The sequence below is a fragment of the Saccopteryx leptura genome, chromosome 3 (genome assembly GCF_036850995.1).
Source record: "Saccopteryx leptura isolate mSacLep1 chromosome 3, mSacLep1_pri_phased_curated, whole genome shotgun sequence".
Lineage (NCBI taxonomy): Eukaryota > Metazoa > Chordata > Mammalia > Chiroptera > Emballonuridae > Saccopteryx > Saccopteryx leptura.
The window spans coordinates 305,052,843-305,075,692 of NC_089505.1; the positions used below are offsets into that span (position 1 = coordinate 305,052,843).

Consider the following 22,850-nt stretch of genomic DNA (forward strand, 5'->3'; position numbering starts at 1 on the left):
ACTGTATACTAAGAGATAGTTAAGATGGTAAATTTTATGTTTTGTTTTCTTCTTCTTCCCCTCCTGTTCCTTTTCTTCAACTCAATCTGTCAGCAATCAAGAAAATACAAGAAGAATGATTGTTCTGCTCGTTTCTTCCTTTTGCAGTTCTCTACAATAAGTGTATCAGTTTTAGTTCAAAAAAAATGAAGGAAAATTAGAAGAAAGGTCAATTTCAGTCTTTTTTTTTAAGTGAGAGGAGGGGAGATAATGAGACAGACTCCCACATGCACACCAACCAAGATCCACCCAGCAACCCCCAACTGGAGCTGATGCTTGAATCAACCAAGCTATTTTTAGCACCTAAGGCCAACACACTCAGACCAACCAAGTTATCCTCAGAGCCCCAGGCCAAAGCTCAAACCACTTGAGTCACTGGCTGTGGGAGGGGAAAGTGGGAAAGAAGGGGTTGAGGAAGGGGAAGAGAAGCAGATAATCACTTCTCCTGTGTGCCCTGACTAGAAATTGAACCCAGGATGTCCATACACTGGGCCAACGCTCTATCCACTGAGCCAACCAGCCAGGGCAATTTCAGCCTTCTAATTATGGAAACCAGACCATTTCTTCCAATTCAGACTCAAAACAGCTACTCTGCCAGACAACAGGCAAATATATCTAAGTTCTTAAGGTCTTCAAAACCAAATGAGAAATTAATTTAAAAAATAAAAACATTAATATACTCTCACATTCATAAATAATGTCCCAGAAGTGATCTCAAGTTTTAAAAAAGCAAAATAAGAAACAACACATAAATGCATGCACATTTTCTTTACTAACCAATGAAACAAAAAATAAGAAAATACGTCTCATAAATTAATAGCTTATTGCATTAAGAAATATTTCATTCGACAATCTATTTGCACTAGTTTCCCATCAATTTCATCAAGTTGTGTATCTTCATTTCTGTTTGGGTGCAAAGTCCCATAATAAACAATAAGAAAAATAATTCCAAGGAGAAGAGTAAGAGCTATAATAAAACTGATTGGTAGAAAATAGTCTGCATTAAAAATAGAAAGTGGGCAAATCCACAACACAATCAATATTCCCAATGTGGCCAGTACCCTTACAATATAATAACAAGACATTGGACATTTGGTATTCTGTCCCTTAATATTAAAAAATGTAAAAATAAGAATGAATCCAACAACAATCCTGTATAAAAACTCCATACTTATGGAAACACAAAACTGAGTTTGGTTTTTAAATGCCCATAATATACCTAAAAACCAAAGAAATAACAGCAGGCATAAAGCAATCTTAACATTTAAGAATATAAGAATCACAACACTCAGCATCCAAGATAATAATGTAAACAACTTGTAAAAGAGATATGTGAGTTTGGGACAGAGCCCATTAAAGCGATTTTTATCAGGCAAGGATTTTCTTAAAGCTACTTGATAATCAACAGTCGACCAAGAAATAGCACAGCAAGAGACAATGATGACTGCACCTACAAAACAAAAAAATTTTTTTACTGTATTGTTATAGGAATAATAATAGCAATATTAAATTACTATATGCTATACATGCTTTATCTGTATATATACACACCCACAAACACAGCAGGTACTTTATATACTTATCTCTTCTAATTTTTTGAGAGTGAAATTAATATTCCTATATTACATATGAGGCATTAATGCTTGGAGAATATATATTACTTGACCCATATTATACAGCTAGCAAGTTGCAGAAAGTTGATATTTGAATATAAATCTACCTGATTCCAAAGTTGGTGTAGTTAACCACTGCATTAGACTCCTCTACAAGAACATTCTGAATAATTTATACAAATTTTTTACATGTTTTATTGAGCAACTGATAAAGTGAAAACTACATACTCTGGAAATTCTCTAACACTGCAGATATAGTTGTAGTTATTCCAGGCTTTTGGCTTCAACCCTGGGCATTTATCTAATTCACTAAGAGGCAGCATCATTGAGAGAGAGGGAAGTGGGAGGGAGGGAGGGGAAATGTTTACATACATTTGAGTTAAGTATTAATAACTCCCACATCTTTAAGATGAGGGATCAAATGAGTATGTTCTCAAAAACTTATAAATCTCTATAGATTTAACATCTTTACCCCATTCTCCGCCCCCCGCAAAAAAAATAATAGAACAGTAACTTCATTACTACTTTTGAAAAGCATTCTGTTGGGCAAACGAGTTTGTAAAGTTTGTATTTTTTGAGTTTGCTCACTTTTAGTGTTAAAAAAATGGCGCTGGGCAGCGCCAGGTATGTGATCTGTGAAATTGCAAATTACCTTCCTGCTTGGGAAGGGCCATTGTCTTACTAACGTTTGCTGGAGGAGAGGTTTTCACACCAGAATGTTTTCAAAAAGAAAGAACAGGAAAGGAGAGAGAAGCCATGTTTGTATAGTGAGAGCAGAGAGAATGCAGAATGTTGAAGAAGAAGCCAGTTTGTGCAGAGAGGAGGTGTACAGATGGGGAACCAAAGGTGAGGGGCTTTTGCATGCTCCACTGAGACCAGTAAGGCCTTTGATTCTAGGAGAAACTGGAGAAGATTCTCCTGGTTGTAGAACCAGAGAATGTGTCAAGGTTTTGGTAGCACTGAACGAGAGGGAAGTATTTTCCCTGAGTGTTTGCTCACCAACCGGTGTAAGACTTTAATAAAGGAATGGCCCACTGTTGGGCAGATAAAATATATTATGCTCACTTTGTTAAAGATGGCGCTGCCCACATGGAAGCCGTCGCCCAGGTGATATTAATGTGTGTTGGGGGCAGGCTGTGGGCAGGCAGGATCCTTGTAGCCTGGGGCTTGGTTTAAGTACTAAGCCTTTCCTACCCTGTTTTGATGTGGGGTGGTACAATCCCATCATGCCTCGGATGGGTGACTTTGTATTAGAGACTTCCCTATTTTGTATATTGGATTAAAGGTTTGGATTTCTACACTATAAAATGGGGGCAGAGCAGGAGCTTGCTCTCTTGGTTCCTGAGATTCATATTAGAGGAGAGAGCAGAGAGGAGAAAAGAGAAAGGCCATGTGGAAGAGGCCAGAAAAAGCAGCCAAGATGGCGGAGTGTTGAGTGAGAAGCCAGTTTGTGCAGAGTTTGTGCAGGGAGAAGGAAGGGGATGGGAAACAGAGGTGAATAAGTCTGGTGAGCTAGAAACCTTTGATTCTAGGAAACTCGGATAAGTTAGTAGCTTTGTGAGCACTGAATGTGAGTGGGTTTTGGAGCCTGGTGTGTGTTTTTTACTTGCCTGCCGGGTGCAAGCTAGGATTAAAGATGATGGCCCATCAGTTTTTGGCTCCATTGTTTACTGACTGTCCGAATCCAATGAGAACCTGCATGGGCCAGGCTGCTGTGATGGCAGCCCTGGCTACTGGCTTTTACACCCACCATTTTTTGGCTCCACTGTTTCTTTACCGTCTGTCTGAATTCAAGGAGAACCTGCATGGCCACAACGGTGGCAGCCCCTGCTGGCCCTACATATTCTAGCCCCACTGTCAAAACTGGGACTTTCATAAAACTGTATCCCATGTTTACTAATGTGACTGTATTTTGAGGTAGGGCTGTTTGAAGGTCATTAATCCAGTTTTATAAATTAGAATTTTTTACCTGACCTCCCTCCCTTGTGAAGACCCTGAGCTTTGTTTTCAGTCTTCCATACCCTGGGAAACCATCAAAACTGAATTTGTTGTTTTTAAGGTTCAGTAAAAACCCTTAGGGTGTAAATGCCTCAGAGTCCTACTTGAACCTGCTGAGTTCCTACTTTCATGCATATTTGGCCCTTTGTATCAGATTCTGTTATGTAAACTTTTGAAAATGTGTACCGAATAGTTTTAGATATTTTCAGAGAGAAGGTTGATTCAAATAACTTAGCCTTTCAGTGGTAGAGCTGATGTGGATAACCCAAGTTTTTCATCTGCTTTCCGTCTTCTAAACACTCGTTGATATTTCTGCTCTACTATTCTATTCTGCATTCTCTTTGTTCTTGTCAGTTTATATTATTTTTACTCCTTTACTCTCCTTATCAGTATAATGTCAGGAAGAAGCAAAGATAAAAACATATGTTCAGCCTTCTGAAGTACTTCTACGTGTAACCTGATTTTTTTCTAACATTTTGAGTTATTCTTCCTGATTGACAAAACACTGTATGATTACTCTAGAAAAGTTGGAAATTCAGAAGGGTATAAAGGAGATTAAATAAATTCATTCATAATCCCACTACCCATAAGCAGCCATAGTCAACATTTTTTTTATTTTCTTCTAGACATTGTTCTATATCATAATTTCTTTGTATCTTTAAAAGTATAATGATAGAAAATTTGATAAACTGCTTTTTGCTTAAATTTTATTTTAGAGTTTTTTTCTGTATCATTAAAAGGCATCACTATTGCCAGTGACTACATAATTTTTATAGTAACAGTGTACAATAAGTTATTTACCAATTCTTCTGTTGTTAGACAATGTGATTATTTCTCCTTTTTTGTTGTTGTTGCTTTTTTAAATACTACTTCAATTCCTTACTTCAAGAAGAAATTAAAGAATGAGGATACAGATGATATATTATAGAATTGTACACCTAAAACCCATATAAATTTTTAACTGTCATTATAATAAATTTAATTTTAAAAAAATTTTTTAAGAAATGAGGATAGAATCATAATATGAAGATAATTGCCACTGCATCCCATTGCTGATCCAGATGCTATGTACACCTGGAATCATCAGCAGATCTACCATAAGACAGGCTATAAACTCTAAATGTTGACTTTCCAGTTTCAGTAACTATGTGACACAGAACATCTAAGTCCCAATCCATAAATTATTTGCATCGCTAGGAAAAAAGAGGTCTCATACACAATAGGTTCATTTCAGTGTCTTACTAACAACCAAGATAAAAATGACAATATTAGAAGGGGCTACAATCTAGAGGCTTATGAGAAATTGGAAACAGAAAGACTATTTAGAAGAATGAACTAATCTCACAGATGAGTCTAGCATAGAGGGAGCTCCAGAAATTATGACAATCTGACCCTTTGAGATGAATCCAAGTCTTCATGCAACCTTAGTCATTAATAAAAACTGGAACTATCGCCTGACCTGTGGTGGCACAGTGGATAAAGCATTCAACCTGTAATGCTGAGGTCACTGGTTCAAAACCCTGTGCTTGCCTGGTTAAGGCACATACAGCAACCAAGAAACAACTAAAGTGTACCTATTATGAGTTGATACTTCTCATGATGCACCCACCCCACCATGAAAAAATCAATAAATAAAATCTCTTTAAAAACTGGGACTATCATTTAGCAAACAAATTTTGTTTAATATCTCAAATTCAATACCTATTTTAAAAAAATTAATGGAAATATCAAACTGTCCTTTAAAACTGAACATTTTACCCTAAAAAAGGAAATATGCTATAATAGAGGAATATATTGGCTAACTTTCATGAATTCTGTAGCATTTGCATTTTCAGCAACTGATTCCAATTCTGGAAATTTATCCTATGGATATACTTAACACATGCAAAATGATGCATGCATAAGATTATTCATTGCAGCATTTTTTTGCAATAGTAAAATAATAGAAACAACCTAAATTAACATACATGAAGACTTGTTAAATAAATCATGGTACATTCATAATCTGTAATATTATGCAGATGATAAAAATAAATGCAGGAGCTCTTACTATACTAATATGGGTAGTCTTCAAGATACACTGTTAAATGCAAAAAAAGAAAAAACAAAGGGAATTTTTATTTTATGTTACTACTTCTATAAAAGTTGAGGGTAGGAAGAGAGGGAGAGAGAGACAGAGAAACAAAGATTAAGAATTAATATAGGCTTTTTAAAAATTTTTCTAAGAATTATAAAAAAAAAAACAATAGTTTCCTTTCTGGGCAAACAAAGGAAGGAATAGGAAGAGGGAGGGTAATAATATATCTTTATATACTTTTAAATATTTAAACCAAGTACTTCTTTTTTTAAAAATAAACAATTCTATAAAGAAAAACAATTAAAAATTCTAAAACATGCCAACGAGTTATATAGTTAACATAACATCTCAGTAGTATCCATATAACAAAAGGTATGAGAAAGACTTACACTGACTGAAATTTGCTTGACCATATTCCAGAAAGATGTAGAGCTGAAGAACAAGTTGTGGGCAGCCTTCCAGGTAGGTCTCAAATAGCCTGAGCATGCTCAAATCAGTCACTCTATCTATAACTTCTTTATGTGGATCAATTCGTTCTTCTATGAAGTTATCAGTTTTGTTGCTATTTTTGAAAGCCACAAGATAACCCTTTTTCAAGGCAAACCAATACCTGTAAAGTAAATATGAACATTTATCTTCTGTAACATATACTTTATAACATGGATGTTCATATACACAATAATCTTGAAAAAAAGTAGCATCTCTTTAACTATAGATTTTTCCCACAAACTTTACTATCAATTTCTTCTCCCAGTGGCTTTATTGAGATTCAAACTCCATAAACTTTTTTTATTATTGACTTTAGAAAAAGAGGAAGATAGAGGAGAGAGTGAGAGAGACAGAAGGACAGAAAGAGAAAGACAGAAACATAGATCTAGTTCTGAATGTGTCCTGACCAGGGATCGAATTAGTGGATTGAACCAGCTACCTCTGCATATTGAGACAATGCTCCAACCAACCAAGCTATCTGGCCAGGGCTCCATAAACTTTTATTTCATGTTTGATGTGCCATTTTGTGCTAGCATTGTTAAACATACATGATCTCATTTCATACTCACAATAATTATGTGAGATGAGTAGGTATTAGTACCATTTTATAGATAGGGAAACTAAAGCTGAGAAAGTGATTCCCTGACAGTTACACAGAGGTTAAGGGGCAGAACTGGAGTCCAAACCTAGAGCTTATGATTCCTAGTCTTAACCACTACTTTCTGAAAGACAAACTGCAATTTCAATTCATGCAATTTATCTTAAATACAAGACGGATACATGCCCTTAGGATAATGTCAAGGTTGAAAATGAGATTGAATTTTCTTTCAATTTAATCTAGCAAATAATTACTCAGTATCTGCATGGTGCTAGTCTCTGTGACCATTATTATTCTAGAAAATACATAAATTCTCAGGCTTTTAAAACATCCTTGTTCAGTTTCTTCTTTTAAAAGAATTTTTAAATGAACATAAATTATCATCATACAAGAAAAATTAATTTTAAATAATTGAGACAATTACTTAGGAGAAATCTGAGTCTAGCAATTAAAGCAACCAGGATTCTAGCCCAAAGTTTGTCAAAACTTTTTACCTACATCTCAGTTTCCCCATATATAAAGTATGGACAGCGAATACACAGGAGTGGGCAAAAGTAGGTTTAAGTATCCCACTTTTGTTGGTCATTAGTTAAATTACCAGCCATCATTACATGAAAGATAAATCAAAAGTAAGGATATGAAATAATAACAACAATAAGAAGGCTAATAATACAAATAACACAATAATTAATAAATAATACAAAAATAAACACTGTTCTGCACATTCATAACTGTAAACATACTCGATCACCCCTGAATATCCTTTTCAACCTGCTCCTTCTGTCAATGTTTTCCATTTTAGTCAATGGTACTAACATTCACCATAGTGCTCAGATCAAAAATGTGGGAATAGTTTCCAACTCCTTTATTTTTTTCCTATCTATAAAAATTTCTCAGCAGGTTCTCTTGGTTATAACTTCAAATACACCCAAATCTAAACACTTATTTCCATGGCTAACAATCTAGTCTCTGGCCTGGATTACTTCAATAGTCTCATAATTGTCTGATTCTAATCCTGATTCCTACACATTCTTCTCTCTACCCAGCATCTAGACTGAACCTGTGGCCTAAGGATCTGTGGAAGGAAAAAGACTAAACTCCCTTTGTACTCACTTTTATACAATTTGAACTTTTTTTTACCATGTTTATAAAAGGGGAAAAAAAATAACTTCCAAATTTCAAATATGTAATTCAAATGCCTATCATATATTGGTCAAAGGAAAAAATCTCCTTTGGCAAGGAGAGAGGTTTTATCACAAATCATACATAAAATGGAGTTGCAGAAGTGTCATCTAATTTACATTCTGGAAAATGAAACATTCTATTCACAGACCCTTGAGCACTAACAGCATATTTAATAGCAACAGGCACTTATACCTGATAAATAATTCATGTTGACATTTCTTGTCTTTTATCTACCAACACGAAGTCAATATCTATTCTCTTAGGGAAATGGATACATAATTCAGCAAATCTCCAAATTTTCCATACCCTTGGATAATGTGGTGCATTTTTATGAACTGATTTAATTTTGCTTACTTCTCACTGTTTGTCTCAGTATTATGCCACTTTCTGAACTAAGAAAATACACAGAAAAATTTTTTTAAAAAAAAGGGAAGTGTCATTTATCTACCTGGCATATTTGCTATTATCCAACCTAATGTAATTTTTTCTTTTAATTGTTTAATTTTTTTAATTGCTCAAATAGGCAAAAAAAAAAAAAATCATGTAACTTAAATTTTAAAAAAATACAAAAAGTTATTCAGTGAAAAAACTAATCCCAATCCTGTAACCCAAGTACCTAATTTTCACCCTCCCCTATGACCACAAGAATTCACCATTGCTACTTTCATGTGTACCTTTCTAGAGTTTCTTTATGCATATTCAAGCAAACATAAACCTAAATATGCCTTTTCATCACCTTTTTTACACAGATTATATGTTATACCTGCTTTCTTCACCTTGTCTTTTCACTTAAGATGTATTTTGGAGCTCTTTCCACTTCAGCACATAGAATACTTTATCATTCTTTGTAAGAGCTATGTAGTATTGCCACTGCATAGATATATCATAAACTTTTTGTGTGTGTGTGACAAGAGAAGAGGCAGAGAGACAGACTCCACATGCGCCCCAACTGGGATCCTCTGGCAATGCCCCCCCATCCCACCCCCAGTCTGAGGTTGATGTTCTGCCCACCTGGGGCTGCTGCTCCAATGCTTGGCAACAGAGCTACTTTAGCACTTGAGGTAAGGCTATGGAGCCATCCTCAGCATCTGGGGCTAGCTTGCTCATTTGAGCCATAGCTGTGGGAAGGGAAAGGTTTGGAGGAGGGGTGAAGAAGCAGATGGTTGCTTCTCCTGTGTGCCCTGACTGGGAATCAAACCCAAGACTTCTGCATGCCAGGCCAGTGCTCTACTGCTAAGCCAACTGGCCAGGGCATCATAAACTTTATCAATAGATACTTAAGTTGTTTTCAATATTCTGCTATTACAAACAATGCTACAATTGAAAAACTGTGCTAATGTCATTTGACACGGATACAAGTATGATAAATTCCCAAAAGTGAAACTTCTGAGCTAAAGGTATATGCATCTGAAATATGGTCAAAATGCCTGCCACCAGGATTGTATCAATGCATGCTCCCATCAACAAAGTATAACAGTACCTGTTTACCCATGCCTTATCAAGAAAGTATATTATCACTTGGATTTTTGCAAATCTGGTAAGTGAATAATAATATCTCAGTGATTTTTTTTATTAGGAATGAGCTTTAGCATCTTTCATAGAACTTAGGAGATATTCACATATTCTTTTCTATGAACTATTCTTATTCTTTTCCCACTCTGCTATTGGCAGTATGACCTTTTACTTTTTTTCTTCAGAAGCTCCTTAAATATTAGAAGATTAGCCCTATGTTATAAGTTACAAATATTTTTCACTGTTAATGTTTTTGTTTAGCTTTGCTTTTGTTTCTGTTTGTTGTGAGACTTTTGCTTTTGTTCACTGACATTCATTTTGAATAGTTAAGGCTTTAATTTTATAGCTTATGGAATTTGATTCATAGTTAAAAAAGCCTTCCCCATTCTACTTGATCAGTTTGAAATTTATACGATGTCTGATATCTTACCTAGAAGTATATAGTCCATAACATGCAATTTTAAATTACCCCAGTTCTAAAGTTAATCAAAACCTTTACTGTTTGGGGTGAGTTGTTGTTTTTTTTTTAACATTTACTGTTCTTATGCTTCATATACTGGCTATTGCTTCCTCTTACTTCCATTCTGGTCCATTTCTACAATCTCTGTGTGGTCTGCCTATTTATATATGGCATACAAAAAACCCTCTTTTCTTATCCTCGTGGTTTGCACTGAAGGGGAGAGTACTCCGGAAACAAAACTCTTCCAGTTTATACCAGATTTTCTTCTGACTAGAAGGAATTAGAACCCATATTTTGTCACATTAAAGTCTGGGAGGATGAAGACAAACTGCAACATTTTAAAATTCTCTTGTAGCCACCTCTATGTTTCTATCAATATACTTCTAAAAATTTCACCTTTATCACAGAATAGGCTAAACTTTTTCCAAGATCATGTGCTGGCATGGGCTAAGCCAGACCTTACTGTGAAGGTTCAATTATAATTCCCGTAATTTTTTTTCAAATGGCTACCCAATTGGCCCAACACACCTAATGACTAAGCAAAATATCAGTAAGAATGTAGAATCTCTGTACACCACTATCAACTATACTTATTAAATATCATTTCTAAATATTACAACCAATCAACAACTGCAGTAGAATGCATGTTTTGGGTATACATGGAATCATAAAGATGGACCATACAATAGACAATAAAACAAGCCTAAATAAATTTCAAAATTGAAATCTTAGGAGTATGTTATCTGACCACAGTGGAATTAGAAACCAATATTAAAATATCTACCAAAAAACCAAATACCTAAAAATAATTTTTAAATACAGCCTAACAGTTGAGTAAAAGAGAAATTACAAGGGAAGCTAAAAAATATTTTGAATTAATGGATAATAAAAAAATATATCAAAGTGTCTGGGATACAGTTAATGCACAGGTTTGGGGAAAATTTATAGTTAAATGCTTTTACTAGAAAAAGGAAAAAGAGTTAATAGTAACAATATATATAAGTACCATAGAAATGAGCTAGAAAAAGGGAGGCAAAGTAAACCCTAATTACATAGAAAAACACTTAAGGCAGAAAAAACACCAGTCTTGTACAAATTCCTTCAGAAAATTAAGAAGAAATACTTACCAATTTCTGTTATCAGGCTAGCATAAAACTAATCTAGAACTGGCAAAAGATATTAAAAGAAAATAATAAAACAATATCCCTCCTAAGCATGGACACAAACACGCTTAATGAACTATTTACAAATGGAATTCAGCAATGTATAAAAAATTATGATTGATTAAGGTCTACCTCAGTGGTAGTCAACCTGGTCCCTACAGCCCACTAGTAGGCATTCCAGCTTTCATGGTGGGCGGTAGTGGAGCAACCAAAGTATAAATAAAAAAGTAGATTTAACTATAGTAAGTTGTTTTATAAAGATTTATTCTGCAAAACTTAGCAAAAATCCGACAAAAGTACTTGGTAAGTAATTATTATTATATGCTTTAACTTGCTGTAACTCCACTTTATAAATTTTATAAAGTAAAGTTACTTCCCTACTTTATAAATCACCATTACTGTGGAAATGGTGGGCGGGTAGAAAATTTTACTACTAACAGAAATATAAAAGTGGGTGGTAGGTATAAAAAGGTTGACTACCTCTGGTCTACCTCATGCCTGACCTGTGGTGGCAAAGTGAATAAAGCATCATCCTAGAACGCTGAGGTCACCAGTTCAAAACCCCGGGCTTGCCTGGTCAAGGCACATGTGGGTGCTGATGCTTCCTGCTCCTCCCTCTTCTCTCTCTCTCGTCTAAAATAAGTAAAGTCTTTAAAAAAATATTTTTAAAAAGCTCCTTAAAAAAAAAACCTACCCCAAGACTGTAAAGTTGATTTAACAGCATTAAATCAATCAATGAAAAAATAAACCAATGAAAAATTATATGACCATTTCAATAAGTACAGAAATATTATTTGACAAAATTCATTCCTACATAATAATAAAATTTTAAAAAATATTGAAAGGCCTAGAGAGAGAAACAAAAATAAATAAAAGAAATAAATATTTTACAAGAGACAATCAAATTATTCCTGTTTATAAATGACATGATACTAGGTATGCAGGAAAACAAGGCAATATGAGTACACAATAGTAGAAGCAGAGCCAATAGTAACAAACCTGAAAAGGCTTCAGATATTGAAATTATAAATGAAACAACTATGCTTACTATGTTTAAATAGGTAAACGGCAATTCTGTAATAGCTGCAGTGAACAGGAAACTACAAAAAAATGGCATCGATTTGAAAAGAATCAAATATAGCCTCTAAATATGAAGACTATGATACTCAAAATTTAAGTGCTTATATATAATAACATCTTAGTCACAGTAAAAGAAAGTGCTCGTGAAATAGGAGTTTTGAAAAAATAACGCAGAATGTACCATAGAGAGTCAAAAAATAAAAATTTTAAATAACTAAAATGTAAGAGTCATGTCAGATATAGTGAGAGGGTCTAACATACATTTCTTTATGGTCACAGAAAGCAAAGGGATAAATATAGTGCAGAAAATGTGAGAAAGTAATTAATGACTAAGAATTGTGCAGAACTGTTGGAAGTTTCAAAGAATCATGAGGACTGGCAAATCCCAAGCAAGAGAGATAAATCTACACCTAGACATATCAAAATTAAACTGTAGAAAACCAAAGAGAAATAGAAAAATCCTAAGAGCAACCAGAAGGAAAAAAGACAAAATACTTTCAAAAGAACAGTAGTGCCTGACCAGGTGGTTGCACAGTGGATAGAGTCTCGGACTGGGACACAGAGGACCCAGGTTTGAAACCCTGAGGTCACCAGCTTGAGCGTGGGTTCCTGTGGTTTGAACAAGGCTCACCAGCTTGGGCCCAAGTTTGCTGGCTTGAGCAGGGGTTACTTGCTCTTCTGTAGCCCCCCAGTCAAGGCACATATGAGAAAGCAATCAATGAACAATTAAGGAGACTAAGAAGCTGCAACCAAAAATTGATGCTTCTCATCTTTCTCCCTTCCTGCTTGTCTGTCTCTATCTGTCCCTCTCTCTGTCTCTCTCTGTCTCTGTCTCTCTCTCTCTCTCTAACACACACACCCACACACACACACACAGTAGTAAGACTGACATCTAACACTTAAAGAGAAACAATGAAAACCAAAAGAATGTAATACACCAAGGAAAAATAACTATTCATCTAGAATTCCATAGCCACTAAAATATCTCTCAAGAAAGATGATGAAAATCAGTTTTAAAAAAAAGATGCTGAAGTCCCACGGTCAAGGCACATATGAAAAAGCAATCAATGAACAACTAAGGTGTCGAAACGAAAAACTGATGATTGATGCTTCTCATCTTTCTCCGTTCCTGTCTGTCTATCCCTATCTATCCCTCTCTCTGACTCTCACTCTGTCTCTGTACAAAAAAAAAAAAAAAAAAGATGATGAAATAATGACATTTCTAGACAACCAAAAACTGAGAGACTGTATCACAATAGACTCTCAATTGATGTAATTCTGGACCTCAGTCAGGCAGAAGAAAAGTGATCCTAAGTGGAAAGTCTGAGATTCAAGAAGGAATAAAAAATAAAGATAATAGTAAATATATGTATAAATATAAACAAAATTTATAAAAATTGAACTATATAAAACAGAAATAAAAACACAATAATATGATTACTAATATTAAACACAAGAATTAAAATGCCGGCAACATTAATGTATGTGTTAGGAACATGGTATATGGAATTTAAGTGTTTTGAGGTCTTTATATTATTTATGAGAACAATAAAGGTTCTGTTCAACTTTAGACTTGGAATAATTTAAGACTGAACGTTATGGGATAACTAAAGATTGCACTTCATGAACTATTGTTCTATGTAGGATGTAGTATATTAGAGCAGGCCGATGCTCCTGCCAGAACAACTAAAGAAATTGGAAACTAAGCTAATGTTTCCGCAGATATTGGTTGCCTGAAGGTACTTGCTGATATTGTTACTTAGGACAAGATTTGAAAATGGGATTTTGCCCAGGCAGAGGGCTGGTGTTAGAAAACAGAAAAGAAATAGCAGAGTTTTTAAAGATCTTACATGACTGAAGATAAGGACCTCAAAAGCACAGTCAGTTTTTTCTCCAAGACACTTGCCAACTTTTGAAACTGTAAGAGAAAGGCTAAATGCTAAGCAGGAAAGTCTTGAAAAGGTAAAGCAGAATTACTGGCAGTCTTCAGGATATGTGGGAGTGAGCATGACCACACCAGGCTCTCAGTGTTCTGGAAGGCTCACCCTAGGTACAAACCAAGAGTAGACTGACCTTTATTCTAAATGCCAGAAGAGAAAAGGAAAATGGTATTATCTGGAACCTCTATAATTTTTTATATAAGTCTAACATTCAATCAAAAATTACTATGTATGTCAAGACAATGAAAATCTTTTATAATACAATTTCTAATTTATATCACAATGTCTTACAGTACCTTCAGTCACTATTTGAAATACCAATGAAAATAGTTACATAGATATGAAAATTCTACATTTATAGAATGGCAAATAACAAAGAATTTCTCATATTTCTAAAATCTCTGCAAGAGAGGCCCTGGCCAGCTGGCTCAGCAGTAAAGCTTCGGCCCAGTGTGTGGAAGCCCAAGGTTCAATTCCCAACCAGGGCACACAGACAAAACGTCCATCTGTTTCTTCACCCTTCCCCCTCTATTTTCTCTCTATCTCTCTCTTCCCCTCCTGCAGCCAAGGCTCCATTAGAGCAAATTTGGCCCGGGCACTAAAGATGGCTCCATGACCTCCACCTCAGGCGCTAGAATGGTTTTGGTTGCAATGGAGCAAAGCCCAGATGGGTAGAGCATTGCCCCCTGGTGAGCATGCCGAGTGGATCCCGGTCAGGTACATGCGGGAGTCTCTCTGCCTTCCCGCTTCTCATTTCAGAAAAATACAAAAAGAAAATTTTTAAAAATATATCAATAAATAAAATCTCTGCAAGAGTAAATTTTATCCTTCTCTAGATATAACTACATAACTGTCATTATTACTCATGTAGAATATTCATTATATCTTATTTATTACACATATATACTTATGAGCATTAACTTTTACTCCATCCCTTTAAACATTTTCATCTTGAGAACATACACTAACTTCCAATATCAACATCTAAAGTACTTTCCAGCTTCCCTAAAACCTATACCTTTTTCTCACTGCATATTTTGTTTCTCTCACGTTATAACCTTAATAACTCTAGCTTTAAAAAGACAAAGTATGTGAAAATACTTTGAAAACTATAAATCACCACACAAATTTATTATTATTACCATTAATATATAAAAAGCCTTAAAAATTTAATACTTTCAACTAATTGCCATAAATGTGTTGCTTTTTAACATGATAGAATCAGAAATTAATGTTATATGTAAACTATTAAAATAGTTCAAATTCCAAATGTAACTGTAACAAAACAGTATGTTATCCTCTTAATATGTTTTTAATTTTTCTCTTTGCTTTTAAGATATATATATATATATATATATATATATATATATATATATATATAGTGCTTTTAATAGAATTAAATACCTTAAGGTAATAATGAAAAAGTTGTAAGAAAGTAGATATACAGAGAATCATGGAATTCTCAGGGTCTATTTAGATACTAGTTTCTTTGACTAATAAAATAAGGTTTTGAACATGATCCTTAAAGCTGCTTTTAGTTCTGTGCATGATTCTATATCAGCTAACCACATGGCTACTACACTAGTACAGTAAATTTTTTTATTTTGTTAAGTCAATGGTACAAGTAACTTAAAAAATTAAGTGCTCTAACAGAGGTGCAAGTGATAGGCTATAAGTGCACTACTGGACTTAGAGTATAAAACAGAAAATCACAAGACATAGAAATAAGTGTTTTTCATTTTCATAAAAAGTGAGTGCATACCAGAAAAAGTAACTAGGTAAACTAAAACACTTTATTAATAAACCTGGAAACTTCTGACAGTACAGCAATGACTTACACAAGCACCAAAATAAGGAGCAAATAACCTTTGTACTACATGCAAATAGGAGACCTTTGTACATTTGACAACCCACATACAGAAAGGTAGTTTCTGTTCGGATAAAAAAATATAGTGTTAATGATCAAAACTGTACACTCACCTTGTAAAAATTCCTCCTTGCAAGCAGTGAAGTAGAAGAAAACAATGCTGACTTTCTTGTCCTGCTTTCTTTAAATCGGCATTGAACCAAGAATAACTAAAACACTGAACCACAAGTGTTCCAAAAAGCATAAAGCTCACTGTTAAAACACCAAAAACATATTGTCCTTCATGGAAAAAACTAACAGATACCCAGATGTCCACAATTAAATCAGCTATATAGATTATAATGCCAAGAACTGACATCATAAAATTCAATTTAGTATATTTCATTATGAATCACTATAGGTCTCGGTTGTCTACTTTCTTATACAAAAAGGAAAAAAATACCAGAAGAAATATTAGTGCATCCTTTAATATAACACTGAATTTTATTTTCTACTCCCTAAATCTATTTAGAAGAATAAATATTATTAAATTGGAACACTAAAATCAAAGTGACTAATTTTAACTTTCTTTTCTAAATCTCTAATCTAGGTTCAATGTTACAAGGCTTTATTCAAGCTTCTGTTTCACAATGATCTTCATTACAGATGACAACACCTAAAATAAAACATATATATATGATATGTAAAAAGGTTACCATAGCTATAAAAATTTTTAATATGCTTTTGATTCAGCAATCCAATTTAGGAATCAATCCCAGGGAAATATTCACAAATATGCACAAAGATACATAGGATCTTCACAGAACTTTTTATACAACAGCAAAAAATTGAAAACTACCTAAATAACAATTGAGAGGCCTAGCTCTACAACTTATGATATATGTATACTAAAGAATATACCATGCAAAATTTAATAACAATAACATAGCTTTGTATAACCTGATTTCAAAAGATCTCTGAGACCTATGAAGTAAAGAAAACAAGTGCCAGAAAGATAAATATAGCATTTGTGGCTTCTAATTATATATAGAGAAGGGAAAGGAGTTGGGAGTAAGAAGCAAATAAAACTTCAACACTTCAGTTAAATATACTCTTATGTTTTTTGAATTTTTTAAAAAGTATTTGTACTTACACATTACATAATTTCTATTTCCTTAATCTTTTTTATTCAGTGAGAAGAGGGGAGGCAGAGATAGACTCCCACATGTGCCCCACTAGGATTCACCCATCAAGCCCAATAGAGGGCGATGCTCTGCCCATCTGGGGCCATTGCTCCATTGCTCAGCACACAAAAACCATTTTTTTTAGTGCTTGAGGCAAAGGCCATGGAACCATCCTCAGCACCCAAGGTCAATTCAATGGAACCAATTGAGCTATGGCTGCGGGAGGAGAAGAGAGAGAGAGAGCGAGAGAGAGGGAGAAGGGAAAGGGGAAGGGGTGGAGAAGCAGATGGTCTCTTCTTCTGTGTTCCCTGACTGGGAATTGAACCTGGGACATCCACATGCCAGGCCAATGCTTTCCATTGAGCCACATTACATAATTTCTTAAAATAAAAACAACAGTAAATGATACTTACAAAGAATTTAGATGACTGGAGAAAATGTTTATGCTGCTAGTGATAGATAATATTTACTTAGCACAGTGTGCCAGAAATTGAACTAAATGTTGCATGTAAAATGTCCCCATTTAATTCTTATGTCAAACTTGGGATGCAGATACTACTACTATGACTCCTATTTTATACAGTGTGTCCATAAAGTCATGGTGCACTTTTGACCAGTCACAGGAAAGCAACAAAAGACGATAGAAATGTGAAATCTGCACCAAATAAAAGGAAAACCCTCTCAGTTTCTGTAGGATGATGTGGCAGCATGTGCGCATGTGCAGATGATGACGTAACATGGCCATGCCAGTCAAGATGTGGACGGTACAGAGGAAAGTTCAGTGTGTTCTGTAGCTCGCTAAATTCGAATCCGGGACCAAAGTGCAACGTGAATATCAGCGCGTTTATAACAAAGCGCCACCACATAGGAATAACATTAGTTGGTGGGATAAGCAGTTGAAGGAAACTGGCAGTTTGGTGGAGAAACCCCATTCTGGTAAACCATCAGTCAGTGACGAGTCTATAGAGGCTATACGGGATAGCTACCTAAGGAGCCCTAAAAAATCTGTGTGTGAGCCCACATCGAACTGCACTGAATAGGTATGAAACTGGGAGTTTTCCTTTTATCTGGTGCAGATTTCACATTTCTATCGTCTTTTGTTGCTTTCCTGTGACCTGTCAAAAGTGCACCATGACTTTACAAACACACTGTAAATGTGAGCTGAATGAAATCTGCAGACTCAATGGTATTTCTTTAATTGTCCTAATTAATTGCCAATATTTCATATAAAAATCCAGATTTTCCACTGCCATCAAAATACAAATAAAGATCTACTACACTAGACTACCATTCCTCCATTAGCATTGGATACCCCCTAAATGGGGATTGCTCTTTCAAGTTCACCACAGTAGCCAGCCACCCCATTTCAGTCATTTCAACAGCTAGGTCTTAATGCTACTTTGCAGCTACCTACTCACTGTGTATCCTTTAACATGTTATTTTATACCTTTATGCCTTATTTTCTTCATCTGAAATACAGAGATTATAATGGTGTGTGTATGTGTGTATATATATATATATATATATATATATATATATATATATATATATACACACACACACATATATCCGAGACTAGCTACAGGAAGAAGAAACCCTACTGAAAACACTATGGCAGAAGAAGGCCATAAGAGGCAAGTCATCAAATGGAAAATCTGGATTTTTATATGAAATATTGGCAATTAATTAGGACAATTAAAGAAATACCATTGAGTATTTCACACACAGATATATATATACACACACACTTCAGATAGGCTTGTTTTGAAGGTTAAGAAGGATAATGCATGTAACAGATACTGTATTTCCCCATGTATTAGATACACGCTTTTTTGAAAAATTTGAGGTCTAAAAACTGGGTGCATCTTATACAGTGGTTGTAGGTTTTTTTTCACTTGCATTTCCTGCTTTTTCACACTTACTGTTTTTGCACTCATTGTTTTGCACTTGTTATCAGTATATTACAGTAGGTTATGTTTTGCCACATTCTGCCCAGAAATGGCTCAGAAAAGATTTTCATACAGTACTGAATTCATGTTAAAAGTGATCCAGTTTGCAAAAGTGAATGAAAATCATGCTGTTAAACGTAAGTTTGATCCTCCTCCAACTGAGAAATCAATTCGAGACTAGCTACAGGAAGAAGAAACCCTACTGAAAACACTATGGCAGAAGAAGGCCATGAGAGGCAAATCATCAAAATGGCCTGATTTAGAGAGGGAATTGAAGATATGGATTGAAGAGCAAAGGGCAATTGGAATTCCTGTTCCACAAAGATGATACAGCATGAGGCAAAAAGAATTGCTGATGAAAAAGAAGTTACTGGTTTCAAAGGAGGACACAACTGGTGCTTCAGGCTCAGAAAATATTTAGAATGGACTAAGCATGCATACACGCACCAGACTTGCCCAAAAGATGCCTGAAAGCTGTGAGCTGAAGGTCCCTAAATTCCATCGTTCTGTCATTCAATGTCGGAAGACACATCGGTTTGAGTTGGGACAGATTGCAAATATAGACAAAGTCCTCCTTCAGTTTGATGTCCCAAGTAACAGAACTGTTGATTAGAACGGGGTGGATATGAGAAGAGCCATTATACAGTTGTTCTAGCTTGTTGTGCCGATGGAACCAAGCTGCTTCCTCTGCTGATTTTCAAACATAAAACAATGCCAAAAGAAGACATTCCTCAAGGAGTGATTGCCCACGTTCATGACAAGGGTTGGATGGATCAGGATGAGATGAAGATCTGGTTTGAGAAAGTTTGGAGAATGAGACCAAATGGGCTCTTATGCAAACCTGCCTTATTGGTGTTTGATCAGTTCAGGGTACACATAACAAAAATCACAAAGAAGATTGCTGCAGAGCAAAAAACAAAACTTGCCGTCATACCTGGAGGCTTGATATCCCAACTCTAATCACTTAATGTCAGCATTAATAAACCCTTCAAAGCTGCCATGAGAGACAAATGGAACCAATGGATGAAGTCTTCTGGGGATTATTTGACACCAGCCGGAAGAGTGAAGAAACCAACTATAGGAGAAGTTTGTACCTGGGTGAAAAGATCTTGGGATAATACCAAGATTGAGATTGTTGTCAAGTCATTTAAGAAGTGTGGCATTGCAAATGCCATAGATGGAACTGAGGAAAAGGCAAAGACAGTGATTCATAACAAACACAGATGAGGACAAGCTAATGGATGGGAGTTTTGACAGTGATGAGGAGTTGTATGAATGATGATTTTATGATGAATAAATAACTTTACATAATACATTTTTTTTTCAAATTTCAGGCCCCAAATTTAAGGTGTGTCTTATACACAGAAAAATACGGTATAAACTTCTAGAAAAGTACTTGGCACAGTTAGTGTTTGATAAATCATCAATACCTTACCTGCCTACCTGATCCCTGTAAGCATCTCAGTTTGCAATTGTTGACTTCACCTTCAAAATGTTAAGTGAAGAAGTACGAACTATGATATCAAAGATTTGAAAATGCAAAGAAAATATATATGTCTAGAGAAATACAAAAATGTTAACATGGTTATATTTGTTGAATTAATGGTGCTATAGATTCATTTATTTTTTCTTCTTCCTCATTCTTTTCTATATGCATGGACAGAATCATTTCCCTGAAAAATTATGTTAGAATTCTAGTTCCCAATATGACTTTATTTAGAGATAGGCTTTTAAGGAGGTAATTAAGGTTAAAAGAAATCATTAAGATGGGGCCCTAATTAGTTAAGACTGATGTCCTTATAAGAAAAGGAAGAGTCACCAGAGATCTATCTTCATCCATCCTCCCAACAAATACCCAGAAGAAAGGCATGTGAGGACACAACAAGAAAGCAGTCCTTGCCTTTGTGGAACTTAGCAGAGAAAGTCAATTAACAATAAAATAAATAAGTAAATTAAATATTATATTCAAAGGTGATAAGTGCTATAAAAAAAAAAACATAGAGCATGCTAAGAGAAATAAGGAGTTGGAGCAGAGGCAGGTACATCATGGGTTGCAATTTTAATAAAAATGGTCAGGGCAAGCCTCACTGTGAAGTTGACATTTGAGTAATGAAATCTATTATGTGGATATCATATGGAAAATCTTTCCAGGTGGAAGGAACAGCATAGTTGGAAAGTGTAATGCACTATGTTTTGAGTATGTCCTCCAGAAATAAAAGTTCCACAAAATATTCGCAGTCATTCCTTAGTATGATTATACTGGCTCTGTTTAATGTGTATCCAAGTCTTGGTTCAACATTATTCTAAAAAATACAATTTCTTAAGCTTTACTATGTAGGGGGAAAAATGTCACACATATAGTGGAAGGGTAGATAATAGTTCCTACCATTTCTGTTTACTACATATGAAGTGTTTTGCATGCATTATTTCATTTAATCCTTGCAAATCTTTATGAGAAGGGTATTATTGACCCCATTTTACAGATCAGAAAACTGAGGTATAGAGATTTGAGGTGTTTAGATGTTATCTCTAATAAGCAAAACACTTTTTAATTATAAATGATATCCCAAACATTACAAACTATAATATCTAAGCATTCAATATATGCATTTCTTAATCACTCTCCCCACAAGCAAGCTTCCTTTACCTGGCATGGATATGGAAAATACTAGCAATTTTGAGTCAACTTTTATAAGATGGGAAAAATAATTTCTAAAAAACTTGATTGCTTTATTAGTAGAATATCAAATTCAATAGGCTAGTCTGAGATGACAACTTGTATATTACTAATTTAGTAAGACAGGACATAACGCCAGAAACTTACACAGCAAGGTAATAAATATAACAGCTTCCATAAACAGGGTCTGCAGCTTTTTCAATAACCTCATAATTGTATAACTTATATAAAGGACAATTCATCTCTATCCCTGCAATTGATCACTATTCCAATACCACCTTACAAGAAATAACGCCACCTATAAAATATGGCTTCCCAGGGAACTTGTGAGCCTAACTTAACTGGACAGTTTCAATCCAATTTCATTCAGAAGTCAACCCAGCTATGTGGCTTCCTGACTGCCAGCCAAAATATATAACCTTTGCCCACTGTACATGATCTGTTTGCAATTAAGCAGATATTTCAAAAGTAAGAACTAGCAAACTTTCATTTGTCAACCAAATTTAACACATATAAAATAAAGACTTACTTGTCAAATACAAAAAGCCTTCTTTAACTCAAAAGTCCCTTCCAGAAAAATCCTCATCCTAGGAATCTTTTATTTCTTCTTCACTGAAAACAAGGATCATTAAGGAGTTTGTAAACCTTTAAGATCGAAGACTAAAATGAAACTGAAATCACCTGTTAGTCATATGAGGGATTTTATAATCTAGCGATAACATGGTGATTTATTGTGACTACAGTACAACCTCATAACTATCACATTGGGGAAAGGAATAATTCATAGCTCCTTTTATAGGCTGACTTGGTTACAAGCTTTTATTGTATTCGTCAATTAAGTTTGAAAAAAATTCAATTTGCCTCACAACATATCCAAGTGAACAAGTCATGTTTAAAAGAGATTTTTACAAGGAAGGAGACAGGGGGGATGTACTGGGGAACACAGGTGACATTAGAATCTATGTAAACACAATGGATTAATAATAAAAAAAGAGATTCTTGAATTTGAAATACTCTAATAAAAATTTACAAGTATCATT

At 34.8% G+C, this 22,850-nt stretch overlaps 1 protein-coding gene across 1 annotated transcript; it reads right to left on the minus strand.

Moving 5' to 3' along the window:
- Window positions 1-855: 855 nt before the first annotated feature.
- Window positions 856-22,470, minus strand: XKR9 (XK related 9). The gene is made up of 4 exons (XM_066372440.1): window positions 22,340-22,470; window positions 16,135-16,676; window positions 6,117-6,337; window positions 856-1,489 (listed from the first exon to the last, which is right to left on the minus strand). The coding sequence occupies exons 2-4, from the start codon at window positions 16,404-16,406 to the stop codon at window positions 861-863; spliced, it is 1,122 nt and encodes a 373-aa protein (XP_066228537.1). The 5' UTR covers window positions 16,407-16,676; window positions 22,340-22,470; the 3' UTR covers window positions 856-860.
- Between the last annotated feature and the right edge of the window lie 380 nt (window positions 22,471-22,850).

Bases quoted from the DNA above. Each gene is read 5' to 3' on its own strand.
- XKR9 (XM_066372440.1), bottom strand. From the start codon at position 16,406: ATGAAATATACTAAATTGAATTTTATGATGTCAGTTCTTGGCATTATA. The intron at 6,338-16,134 runs GTGAGTGTACAG...TTTACTTTACAG, and splicing joins CAAGGAGGAATTTTTACAAG to GTATTGGTTTGCCTTGAAAA. The intron at 1,490-6,116 runs GTAAGTCTTTCT...TTTGTTTTGTAG, and splicing joins TCAAGCAAATTTCAGTCAGT to GTGCAGTCATCATTGTCTCT.